The sequence below is a fragment of the Aedes albopictus genome, chromosome 1 (genome assembly GCF_035046485.1).
Source record: "Aedes albopictus strain Foshan chromosome 1, AalbF5, whole genome shotgun sequence".
In the NCBI taxonomy this organism is placed as follows: domain Eukaryota; kingdom Metazoa; phylum Arthropoda; class Insecta; order Diptera; family Culicidae; genus Aedes; species Aedes albopictus.
The window spans coordinates 259,677,079-259,689,901 of NC_085136.1; the positions used below are offsets into that span (position 1 = coordinate 259,677,079).

General features: G+C 44.8%; 3 protein-coding genes across 3 annotated transcripts; all 3 read left to right on the top strand.

Moving 5' to 3' along the window:
* The first annotated feature begins 400 nt into the window (after positions 1 to 400).
* LOC134285598 (uncharacterized) lies at positions 401 to 4,658 on the top strand. The gene is made up of 2 exons (XM_062846680.1): positions 401 to 788; positions 846 to 4,658. Exon 2 carries the CDS (start codon positions 1,079 to 1,081, stop codon positions 4,649 to 4,651), a length of 3,573 nt encoding a protein of 1,190 aa, XP_062702664.1. The 5' UTR covers positions 401 to 788; positions 846 to 1,078; the 3' UTR covers positions 4,652 to 4,658.
* A 1,569-nt stretch (positions 4,659 to 6,227) lies between these two features.
* On the top strand, positions 6,228 to 7,059 carry LOC134291641 (uncharacterized). Its single transcript, XM_062859638.1, has 2 exons — positions 6,228 to 6,881; positions 6,943 to 7,059. Exons 1-2 carry the CDS (start codon positions 6,228 to 6,230, stop codon positions 7,057 to 7,059), a joined length of 771 nt encoding a protein of 256 aa, XP_062715622.1.
* Positions 7,060 to 10,929: 3,870 nt separating this feature from the next.
* LOC115259608 (cysteine and histidine-rich domain-containing protein morgana-like) lies at positions 10,930 to 12,491 on the top strand. The gene is made up of 2 exons (XM_029860342.2): positions 10,930 to 11,285; positions 11,355 to 12,491. Exons 1-2 carry the CDS (start codon positions 11,216 to 11,218, stop codon positions 12,371 to 12,373), a joined length of 1,089 nt encoding a protein of 362 aa, XP_029716202.2. The 5' UTR covers positions 10,930 to 11,215; the 3' UTR covers positions 12,374 to 12,491.
* The last annotated feature ends 332 nt before the right edge of the window (positions 12,492 to 12,823 follow it).

Genomic DNA, 12,823 nt, shown 5'->3' on the forward strand with positions numbered 1-12,823 from the left:
TCGGTATACTCGGTCAGCCTGTTAAGGATAATCCTCTCCAAAAGTTTTCCGAGCGTATCCAACAGATAGATCGGCCTGTACGATGCTGGATCTCCCGGCTGCTTTCCTGGTTTTGGCAGCAGCACTAATTTTTGGATCTTCCATATATCCAGAAAGATGTCTTCCTCCAGGTATTTCTGCAACACTGACCTGAACATATCGGGATACTCCAGGATCGCTTCTTTCAACGCCACGTTGGGGATTCCATCCAGACCGGGAGCCTTCTTCACCTTCAATGCTTTCGCCACGGCAACGAGCTCGTCGTTGGAGACCAGTCGGTTTACGCCAAATTTCGCATCACCCTCGTTGTACGGCGTAGGTGGCCACGTTGTTGTATCGTGTTCTGGAAACAAACTCTCCACGTGTGCGGAAAACCACAGGGCAGTCTAGTGACATTGACGGTCTACATAATAACGTAGATCGTTGATCGCTCAAAACGAGGAAAAGAGGAATAGATAAAAAACAATGACATTTATAAAAGTACTCGCAATCCGTAAACATTTATTCTGATGAATATTTTCTAAAAACGTTGTGGAAATCTTTCTAAATTCAAAATTAATATTATAATCGAACACAAATCGAAGAATCCTGATTATTATTTGGTAAATTTATTAGCAGTTGGCTCTCCAATTGATGTATAACTAACACTACTTATTCTAGGGAACCGATTGTAGAATTTAAAACTAGTTGATTTAGTAACGTTCCAAGAATTGGACTAAAAATTGAATTTAGCCTGTTAAACTGATAACGTAAGTAAAATTGAATAACCTAAACCATAAAACATTAAATTAAACTAATTTGATTAGGCTACAACATCAGCTAGTGCACCATACCCGAGCCATTCGTAGCACGAGGTGGAATTGAGAAGCTATCAATTGTAAGTAAACCTAAGTACATTGAACTAAATGACGCTAATTGCTAAAAAAATTGAATTACAGTTTTAGCTGCTACTAAGCTGCTCAAAAAAGGTGGTACTTATTTCCAAAGGTAAATCCGAACAATCTAAAAAATTGATAGGACGTACCTAACCTCAAATACGATGGTGAAGTCGGGCAACTTTACGTTAACCCCCTGCGGTGTTTGCTCGGAGACGTCCGATACCAATGAAGGCATGGTAGGATGTGACGCTTGTGACCTTTGGTTTCATTTCCGGTGCGTGGAAGTGACGGAGGAGTCTCTGGCCGGTTTGGAGAAGTGGTTCTGTCCATCGGAGCCTTGTCAGAAAGCTAGAGAAGAGACCACCAAAAAACGGACTGATCGCAAGAAAGGGGCAAAATCGAAGGAATCGAAGTCTCTGGCACCGGACGAATCCGACAGGTCTAGTGTCAAATCAGACCGCCAGTCTGGATCAACCCTGGAGAAACGATTGAAAGCTCTAGAAAAGGAACATGAGGCTAAGGAACAAGAGATGGAAATTGAGCGAATCCTAAGGGAGAAACGAATCGAAATGAGCCGAATTTTGAAGGAGAAGCAGTTGAGAATTGATAACGAGCTACGGGAGAAAGAAATTGAACTCGAACAGGATATGCTGGAAAAAGCGCTTCGTGACGAGAAAGCCCATGCTGATCGTATGCAACAGATGCGAGAGTCGTATCAGAAGGCGATTCAAGGGGTGAAAGGCACGTTAATTGCCAACGTTGGCGCTGAATCGAAGTTCAAAAACGCGGAAGAGAAAATGTTCAATGCAGGGGAAGGATGTTCATCGCAGCAGAAGAAAATGTTAAACACACCGTTGCGGAATCCAGGCATTTCACTGCTGTCGGGTCCGCAAAAGCACCGGAAGTCAGTGGAGAAGCAACAGCCGATTGAAGAGTTCGAAGGTAGCTCGGAAGATTATGGTTCCATCGATGAAAGCAGCGATGCAGATTCCAACGACGCGCGTAGCACTTCAGAAACCTCCTCGGAAGAAGAAAAAGAACAATCACAGTGTGAGTCGGAAAAGTCGTCGTCATCCGAAGACAGACGCCGTCGGCAAAAAAGAAAGCAAGTACAACACGGGCTGGGGCGGCAACTGACAGGACCAACAAAAGCTCAGTTAGCCGCGCGCAACGGTATCTCCAAGAAACTTCCTGCATTTTCCGGAAAACCAGACGAATGGCCGCTATTCATTGGCAGTTTTGAAGCATCCAATAAAGCCTGTGGATTCAATGATGTGGAGAATTTAGTCCGCTTGCAGGAGAGTCTGAAGGGACCAGCTCTAGAAAGTGTCCGAGGGCAACTTCTACTGCCGAAGTCTGTACCGAAGGTCATCAGTAAACTCCGACAGCTCTACGGGCGGCCAGAGCAGTTATTGCACTGTCATTTGGAAAAGGTGAAGCGGCTGGACCCTCCCAGAGCGGACAAACTAGAATCGTATATTCCTTTCGGAAACGTAGTGGAACAACTGTGTGACCACCTTGAAGCAGCCAGCTTGAAGGATCACCTGGTCAATCCACTCCTCATTCAAGATTTGGTGGATAAACTTCCAGCGAGTGACAAGCGAGAGTGGGTTCGGTTTCGTAGCAAGAAAAAGAAGGTCACACTGAAGACTTTCTCTAAATTTCTCTCAAAAATCGTTTCGGAGGCATGCGCGGCAAATGTGTGTCTCGAGAGTAAGCCAGAATCGAAGAATTACCATGGAGCAAAAGGAAAGACACTGGAGAAAGGAGCGATATACGCTCATAGTGCGAACGAAAATCCCGCTGCCGTCGAAGAGCAGGCATTCAAACCGTGTCGAGCCTGTAGAAGAACAGATCACCGTCTTCGTTTCTGCCAGGACTTCAAAGCCATGAACGTTATTGACCGCATGAAGATTGTGGAGAAAGGAAAACTTTGCAAAATTTGTCTTAATGACCATGGTAACGCTCCATGTAAATTTAAAATCACTTGCACTGTGGGAGAATGCCGGGGACGACACCACCCACTGCTTCATTCGATCGAAAACATGGTCGTGATCAACACACACATCCGTGCATCGAGTGCCATTATGTTCCGAATGATTCCCGTTTTATTACATTGTGGAGAGAAACAAGTCTCTACATTGGCATTCCTTGATGAGGGATCATCGATCACACTGATTGAACGTTCGCTCACCGATCGTCTTAATGCCGAAGGGGTTAAATGGCCGCTCACTATCAAGTGGACCGCTGATATCACCAGGGAAGAACCAGACTCTAGGATGTTAAATTTGTGGATCTCCGCTCTGGGTACGAAAGAGAAGCTTCCTCTTCAAGCAGTGCAAACTGTGGAAAAGCTACTGCTTCCGAAACAGTTCCTCAACGTGGCCGATCTCGCTGCAAAGTATAATCATCTACATAGTGTACCGGTCGATTCGTATCCAGATCAACATCCTGGGCTGCTTATTGGTTTGAATAACCTACACACCATCGCACCTATCGAAGCGAGGATCGGAAAGCATGGAGAACCGATTGCTGTGCGATCCAAGCTCGGCTGGTCGGTGTACGGTGCCATCTCGAGACGGACAGAGGATGCTAAAACAGTCAGCCATCACAACGGAATCACAAATGACGACATTTATAACTTGCTGAAAGAAAATTATGCTCTAGAAGAGTCTGTTGTAGCCGTAAAGCAAGAAACTAAGGACGAAAGGCGAGCAAGGGAAATTCTTGAGCAGACAACAGTTCGTGTCGGTGAACGCTTCGAGACGGGTCTGCTGTGGAGGACGGATGATTGCACATTTCCTGACAGCCTTCCCATGGCTCGCCGAAGACTGAAACAATTGGAGCAGAGACTTGCAAAATCCCCAGAACTGTGCGCGAATATCAGGCAGCAAATCGAGGATTATCAACGAAAAGGATACGCTCATTTAGCGACGTCCGAGGAACTGGCCAATACTGATCCGCTGAAAACCTGGTATCTTCCATTGAATTATGTTCAAAACCCGAAAAAACCATCCAAAATTCGTCTGGTATGGGATGCTGCAGCAACTGTGAGTGGCGTGTCTCTAAACAGTCAGTTACTCGCGGGCCCAGACCTGCTTACACCTCTGACAGCCGTGCTTAGTCTGTTTCGGGAACGCCGCATTGCTTTTGGTGGAGACATCCGCGAGATATACCACCAACTTCGTATTCGTGAGGCTGATAAGCAAGCTCAGCGATTTTTATTCCGGAAGATTCCCCAAGATGTTGAGCCAAGCGTTTATGTAATGGATGTGGCTACGTTTGGTTCTACCAGTTCACCATGTTCGGCGCAATTTATAAAAAATCTCAACGCGTCGGAATTTTCGGGAGCATATCCAGAGGCGGCGGCGGCTATCGTTAACAAACATTATGTTGATGACTATTATGATAGTGTCGATTCCATTGATGAAGCTATTCGCCGTGCCAAAGAAGTGCGCTTCATTCACTCCAAAGGAGGCTTTGAAATCAGAAACTGGGTTTCAAATTCTTCCGTAGTGCTTCAAAGTCTAGGAGAAGGAGGCCCGGTGCAAGACATCCATTTCAACGTAGACAAAACAACAGAGAATGAACGAGTGCTTGGAATAATATGGACTCCCAACGAAGATACGTTTTCATTCGCAACCGAACATCGACCAGAATTGAAGCCTTTTATTGACGGAATTAGAAGACCAACGAAACGATTGGTTTTAAGCTGTGTCATGGGTTTTTTTTGATCCGTTGGGGCTTCTAGCACCATTCACGATACACGGCAAGGTACTCATCCAGGAGTTGTGGCGAACGGGTTGTGCATGGGACGAAGAGATAAACGACGAGGCGCTTCAAAAATGGAGGCGATGGACAAGTCTGTTAACGCAGGTGGCAAATATTCGAATTCCACGCTGCTATATCGGCGATGCTCGATCGACGGATATTGAATCTCTTCAGTTACACATATTCATGGATGCAAGCGAACAAGCATATGGTTGTGTAGCCTACTTTCGTACTGTAGTAAGCGGTCGAGTAAAGACTTCTCTGGTAACTTCTCGTTCAAAAGTAGCGCCGCTAAAACGGCAATCGGTTCCACGCCTTGAACTGATGGCAGCGGTCCTGGGGTCACGTTTACTACAAGTGGTTCAGTCCCAACACTCTCTTCCAATAAACGACTATTTCCTCTGGTCGGATTCTCGCACGGTACTCAGCTGGATTCATTCTGACCAGCTAAAATACAAGCAGTTCGTTGCATTTCGCATCGGTGAGATTCGGGAAAACACGAACATCAATGACTGGCGCTGGATTCCATCCAAAACAAATGTCGCCGACGTCCTAACGAAATGGGGACAAGGGCCCCCATTGGAATCAGACAGTGTATGGTTTACGGGACCACAATTCCTGTTAGAGCCTGAAAATCGTTGGCCAGTAGGATCATTTCCAGTGGTCGACACAATCGAAGAAATGCGGGCGACAGTTCTACATCATGAAGCAGAGGGCCCCGATCCTATCCTCAACGTGAATTCAACAAATCGATTTTTACGTCTTCTTCGGAGTACAGCCTGTGTAATCCGATTCATCGGTAACTGTCGCAGAAAAGTCGCCGGTGATCCCATCATTGTGTCTAAGGCTACTCCTGAACAACAACGTTTGCTTCAAGGGACCCCAAAATCAATTCAGCTTTCACTACAGCAGGACGAACTACTTGCAGCTGAAACAATTGTATGGAAACAAGCACAGCGCGATGGGTTTGCGGTAGAATTGCGGATTCTAGAAAAAAATAAAAAATGTGAAGGAAATGCTAGTCGGATTACGAAGTCAAGTTTGGTGTACAAGATGAATCCAGTTCTGGACACCGATGGAGTGATGCGCGTGGGAGGCAGGTTACAGCAAGCAGAATTTGCTACTTTCGACATGAAACATCCAGTAATACTTCCAAAAGGACACCGTGTAACCAACATGCTGATTCTGAGCTACCATGAAAAGTTTGCGCACGCAAATAGAGAAACTGTCTGTAACGAACTTCGCCAGCGATTCCACATTCCTAAATTACGTCAAGCGATTCGGCAAGCGGTGAAGGATTGTATGTGGTGTCGTGTCAACAGATGTTTGCCGCAGACTCCCATGATGGCGCCATTACCAGTGCAGCGTGTAACGTCACATCTTCGCCCGTTTAGTTCAGTGGGAGTTGATTATTTGGGCCCTATCGAAGTTTCGGTGGGGCGCAGAAGGGAGAAAAGGTGGATCGCCCTTTTTACTTGCTTGGCGGTACGAGCAGTGCACTTGGAAGTAGTGCACGGATTAAGCACCCAGGCATGCCTAATGGCAATTCGAAGGTTTCTGAGCAAACGAGGAGCACCAGACGAATTCTTCTCCGATAATGGAACCAACTTCAAGGGTGCATGCAACGAGTTAGCAAGGATCGATCGAGAATGTGCGGAAGTCGTAACGACTCCAAGCATAAAATGGACCTTCATTCCCCCAGCTACCCCACACATGGGGGGTAGTTGGGAACGCATGGTGCGGTCCGTAAAGGAGGCCTTGAAGGCTTTCAACGATGGTCGAAAACTTACGGATGAAATTCTACTAACTTCGTTGGCTGAGGCAGAGGACGCAATCAACACCCGTCCATTGGTCTACTTACCACAGGAAGCAGCAGAAATCGAAGCAATAACGCCAAACCATTTTCTTCGCGGAACTGTGAAGGATGCTGATTTGAAGGTGGACGTTTCTTCGGATTTTGCAGAGGCTCTAAGAGATGTTTACAAGCGATCACAGTATTTAGCAGAGCAGATGTGGCAACGCTGGCGGAAGGAATATCTGCCAACCATAAACCTACGATCAAAATGGGTTGAAGATCGAAAGCAGCTCTGCGTTGGAGATTTAGTGTTCATTGTGAACGATGGACACCGAAAGAATTGGACTAGGGGAATAGTGGAGGAAGTGTTCGTAGGTAACGATGGTAGGGTTCGGCAGGTGAGCGTTAGAACAACTAGAGGTGTATTCAAGAGGTCTGCTATCAATGTAGCGATTATAGAGATTCCTGGTAAATCCGGAAATTCCGGAGTGTGAGCCGGAACCGGAGTTACGGGCTGGGGTGTGCGGAAAACCACAGGGCAGTCTAGTGACATTGACGGTCTACATAATAACGTAGATCGTTGATCGCTCAAAACGAGGAAAAGAGGAATAGATAAAAAACAATGACATTTATAAAAGTACTCGCAATCCGTAAACATTTATTCTGATGAATATTTTCTAAAAACGTTGTGGAAATCTTTCTAAATTCAAAATTAATATTATAATCGAACACAAATCGAAGAATCCTGATTATTATTTGGTAAATTTATTAGCAGTTGGCTCTCCAATTGATGTATAACTAACACTACTTATTCTAGGGAACCGATTGTAGAATTTAAAACTAGTTGATTTAGTAACGTTCCAAGAATTGGACTAAAAATTGAATTTAGCCTGTTAAACTGATAACGTAAGTAAAATTGAATAACCTAAACCATAAAACATTAAATTAAACTAATTTGATTAGGCTACAACATCAGCTAGTGCACCATACCCGAGCCATTCGTAGCACGAGGTGGAATTGAGAAGCTATCAATTGTAAGTAAACCTAAGTACATTGAACTAAATGACGCTAATTTCTAAAAAATTGAATTACAGTTTTAGCTGCTACTAAGCTGCTCAAAAAAGGTGGTACTTATTTCCAAAGGTAAATCCGAACACCACGATACCCTTCAGTTTGTCTGGGCACATTTCTACTGGCGTCATTGGGCCCTTCAGCTTTGCCATTATGATGCGGTAGGCATTTCCCCAGGGGTTAGCGTCGGTTTCCTGGCATAGCTCCTTGTAACAGTTCGCCTTGCTCTGCTTGATAGCTCGTTTGAAGGCAGCTCTAGCTTCACGGAACGCAACCTTGCGCTCTTCTCTATCGGCCCCAGTTTTTGCCCTCTGAACTCGTCTCCTAGCTCGGAGGCAAGTCGCACGAAGGGTGCTGAGCGTCTGTGTGTGTGTGTGTGTGTGTGTGTGTGTGTGTGTGTGTGTGTGTGTGTGTGTGTGTGTGTGTGTGTGTGTGTGTGTGTGTGTGTGTGTGTGTGCGTGTATGTAAAAAAAAAAGTCACGCACGTTTCTCAGCCGTCTGATATCCGATTTGAATTCTCTTAGTTGCAAATGAAAGCTACAACATCCTAGTTGTGGCATACCAGTTTAGCACCCTATGCGCAGAGATGCGAATTGTCAGCATTCGCGCATCATCAAACACCGCGACAACAATATTCGCGCTTCATCAGACATCGCGACTTCACGACGTCGCGACGCGCATGTCGTCGGTCGTCAGCGACACGAAGACGCGAGCCGGTCGGACAGCAGAGACCGCGCCGCCGACGATCGCGCTTTTTCGCATCGCAGCAACCGGGCGGCAAGCACGTGTCATCCAAAACAGGTTGGGGGCAATTTTGCGGCAATCGGCCGAAACTGTAGGGCAGACTAGTAGAACCCTATTAAATTTTATTACGATCGGACATTTGGTTACCGAGATATCTTTCGAAGAGTATTTACTTTGAAGTAATATAGGTTAGCTTTTTGAGAGATTTTTGACATTTAGCATATTGATGAATATCTCAGCCGTTTGTCAATCGATTTGAGTTCTCTTGGCAGCAAATGAAAGCTACAACATCCTTGTAGATTTCCCAGAAATTTTATTAGGATTGGACATTTGGTTACAGAGATATCTTTCGAAGAGTACTTAGGATTTATACAACTAAACTTTTTGAGATTTTTGACCAAGTGTATCATAATAAATATCTCAGCCGTCTGTCAACCGATTTGGGTTCTCTTAGCACCAAATAAAAGCTACAGTATCCTTGCAAAAGGCCCTGAAATTTTATTTCGATTGGACATTTGGTTGCTGAGATATCTTTTGAATAGAATTTCAATAAAATCTCTTTTTTTATCATTATATTTGCATGTTATCTTGCATGAGCTTTTGACCAGTCTATGGGAAATTATTGTTCAATAAATAATGCTGACCTCATATCAAGTGTATACTAGCAGGTTATTGTTTTCAATAAAATTATAAATAACAAATTACAAATAAACAGGAATTCTATGAAAACTAACAATATGTTAAATAAAAACTTTGAATTTGTATATTGTGGGAAAAATGCAAGAACTGGACAGCCAAAATAACTAGCTAATTCCAAAACTGATTAACATAGTAGAAGTATTATTTTTGTCCTTTTTACACCATAACCATGAATACAAAGTACTTCGGAGCTAATTTATTCGACTGATTAAGAGATATTAGACAAAGTGTATCTCGCTGATTTTCTTATCCATTTGTTAATCTATTCAAGATCTGTTGGCAGTTAACAAAAGATACACTATTCCAGAACATGTAAGCTATTTTTTAAACATTTCACACAAGATTCTAGGAGGTGTCTGGCATTTCTGGTAATTTAGTCCATGGTCCATGATGCTATTTTGGAAACCACTAGATGCCAAATCCACAATATTTTCTAGAATTTTTTATCAATTACACAAAATAAATATGTTAGATACAAATAATACTACAATAATTTTAATAAGTGTAAGAAGGGTTCTGTTCACCATAGGTTGATTAAATCGAGTTTTTTTTTCTATTATATTTCATTAAAGACACTTTACCAAATAAGTTGGCATTCGTGTCCAAAAGTTTGAACTAGAAATCAGTTTGTCGTTCTAGGAAACTGAAAAATCGGTTGATTTGAACTAGTATTTAGTTGTGTTTACAATTTATTTCTCTGCATGTATCAGGCGAGGCTTGCTACGCTTGCTACATTACAAAAGTACTATCTGCGCTTTTTAGCTATGCGTTCAATTGCCTATTATATTTAAATATTTGTATTTTGGCCCAGTTTGGTGTGCAGTTTGTGGAATAATCATTATTATGTCAACGTCGCTGAAGAATCTATTTTTTTTTGAAAACTGTTCCAAATTTACCAGGGTAAGTTCTGCAGTTTTATGCAGATGCATACGGACCTTATCTTATCACCCTTCCGCTTCACCGGCAAGAAGTATGAGCAAGATAGAACGAAAACAAATCATGTCCAGGCACAATCTTATTTGCATCTCATTTATTCATTCGTGCTCCGATGAAGAAACTTCATTCTTTGCTCTCTCCCTTCACCAAAAGTGCATCCATCAACTGAAATGAGGTTAGGGCACTTTCCGCGGCTTACACGGGTTGTGGTTTCCTAATTTGACTTCGGAAAACAAGGTTATTCGGCACGCTCCACCGAACATTTTCGATCAAAAAATGTCGCGATGTCGTAAACGATTGCATTGCATTTCGTAGAATTTATTGAGGAGGCAGTGTACTTACCGTTCGTTCGCTTTAGTGGGTGTAAGATGTGTCGATGATAGAGCCGCGAGTGGGAGGATGTCGCACTGGTTGACTACCACAGACGACTGTCACGGCGAGTTTTCAACGGATTCACTAAATAAATTCACCAAGTGAGCACTGTTCACAAAACTAACTTATCCAAGTAGTTCAATGGAAAATTAACCGAAACTGAAACGTTATCAACGTTATACAATCGAAAATCTTTCCCGAGATGATTTTTCCGATTTTTCAATCTACACGTAAACACCACGAGAGAAGCTTGACAACAAAAGTCGCTCGATGCAATTCTATACTCTTCGCACTTATGGGGGATAATTTACGGTGTGAATATATTTTTCTCGCTTTTTCAAGCACATGGCAGCACAGCTGACAGAAAGAGAAAGATTTGTCGTTTTAGGTCAACCGAAAGTGAAAAACGGATGACCTAAACGAAACGCTTCGATTTTTTATCGTTTGGATCCCACTGGGCTTGAAAGCTGTCGAATGAATTTTAAGATTTATCGAATAAATTTGGGTAAAATTAAATAAGCGTTCAATCTGTCAGTTTTCACGTGCGTTTTTTTCTTTTTTTGCGTGTGAGTGAGTGAGGTTTGGTTCGTCTTTCCTACTCACTCCTCCATCGCTCCATCACCACCCCAAGACTTTCAAAAGAAGGATCGCGCTGCCGGGGAAACCGCTGAGCTGTCAGCGCGTAACATAAAACCGAAAATCTCCCGAAGTGCATGTGTTTGTTTTACACGATCTGTGAGCCGCCCAAGGAAGTGTCTAGAAAAATCTTTGATCCGTCTGCGGAAAAGTGATCGAACGGAGTCGGTGAAAAGTTGATTTAAAACAAAACTTGTGACTCTAACCGGAGGAGATTATTCCAACTCCATAAAAGGATATAATTTCAGCACTGTGACTGCCTGTGAGAAGCGCGATGTCTGCCATGGTAAACTGCTACAACCGGGGATGTGGCCAAAAGTTCGACCCCAACAATAATACCGAAGGTGAGTGTTCTGCTCTTGGCAGGCTGTTCCCCTCCAGTCACTGATCATCTTCCCTTCAATTCGAACCAGATTCCTGCATCCACCATCCGGGTGTTCCGTTTTTCCACGACGCCTACAAGGGCTGGTCCTGTTGTAACAAAAAGAGCGTCGACTTCACCGAGTTCCTCAACATCAAAGGCTGCACCCAGGCGAAACACTCCAACCAGAAGCCGCCGGAACCGGAGAAACCCAAACAGGACGTGGTCATCGACGAAGAGCCCCCGGCCCAAAAGATCCCCGAGCCGATCCGATCCACGCTGCAGCGACCTCCCTGGGAAAGCCCTATGACCACGCTGGATCCCTCGGTGGCACCCGCTTTCAAGAAGCAAATCGACGAACTTCCGGTCGGTCCCGCCGTAGCCAAGAAGACGAGCACCGATCCGGCGGAGGTAAAACCTGGCACGGCCTGTAAAAACGGCGGATGTACCTACTCGTTCGAAGGCAGTAAAAACGACTCGAAACCGTGCGTTTACCATCCGGGGGTGCCGGTGTTCCACGAGGGTCTCAAATTCTGGTCTTGCTGTCAGAGGCGAACGTCAGATTTCACGGCGTTCATGAACCAAGCCGGGTGCGAAACCGGAAGCCACAAGTGGACCAGCGACGACGAGGAATCCAAAGCGGTCAAGTGCCGGATGGATTGGCACCAGACGGCCACCCAGGTCGTTGTGACGGTCTACGCCAAGATGTACGACTACCGCAAAAGCATCGTCCAGCTCAATCCGATCCGGCTGGCCATGACGCTGGTGTTTCCCCAGCAGAACAACCACGAGTACAATGTCGATCTGGAACTGCGGGGCGTGGTCGATGTCGCCCGATCGAAGGTACAAATGTTCGGAACCAAGGTGGAAGTGACCCTGATTAAAGCCGAACCGGGAAGTTGGGCCAAGCTGGATTTCCCGCGGGAGAAGAAACCCACCGCAGCCGAGCTGTATCAACGGCAACTGGAGGAACAACAGAAGACCGACCAACAGGAGGATGGCGATTCCGATGTGGATTTGAACGACATTGAACCGACTTTCCGTATGGCCAGTCTCAAGGAGGTCAAGTAGGTAGGTGGAGCAAAACGTTCTCTATTATACAATTATATATTATTACTGTAGTTAGCCATCGGTTCGGCGATAGGTCTCCAAGACTCCCGGTCGCGAATAAATATTGAAAATATGCAAATCTTGTGTGTCACAAGGAGCTGACGTGGTGATAGTCACAGTTCCGTGGTACATTTCCGAAAGTAAGGCTCTATCTGCCGAACAGCATTCCAGCCAAATTCATCCCAATACATCCTCTGGACAAGATCACCCGGAGGTGTGTCCTCCCCGCATGTGGCAAGCATGCGGTCACGCATTGTGCGAAAACACAGGCAATCGAACAAAACATGTTCCGCCGTTTTCTTTAACCCAGCACAAACCAGACATTCGGAGAATCTGCATGACCGAAACGGTGGAGACACTGTCGGAAGCAGCCACGGCCTGAAAGGACCTGAGTCAGGTGGAATGTTACTT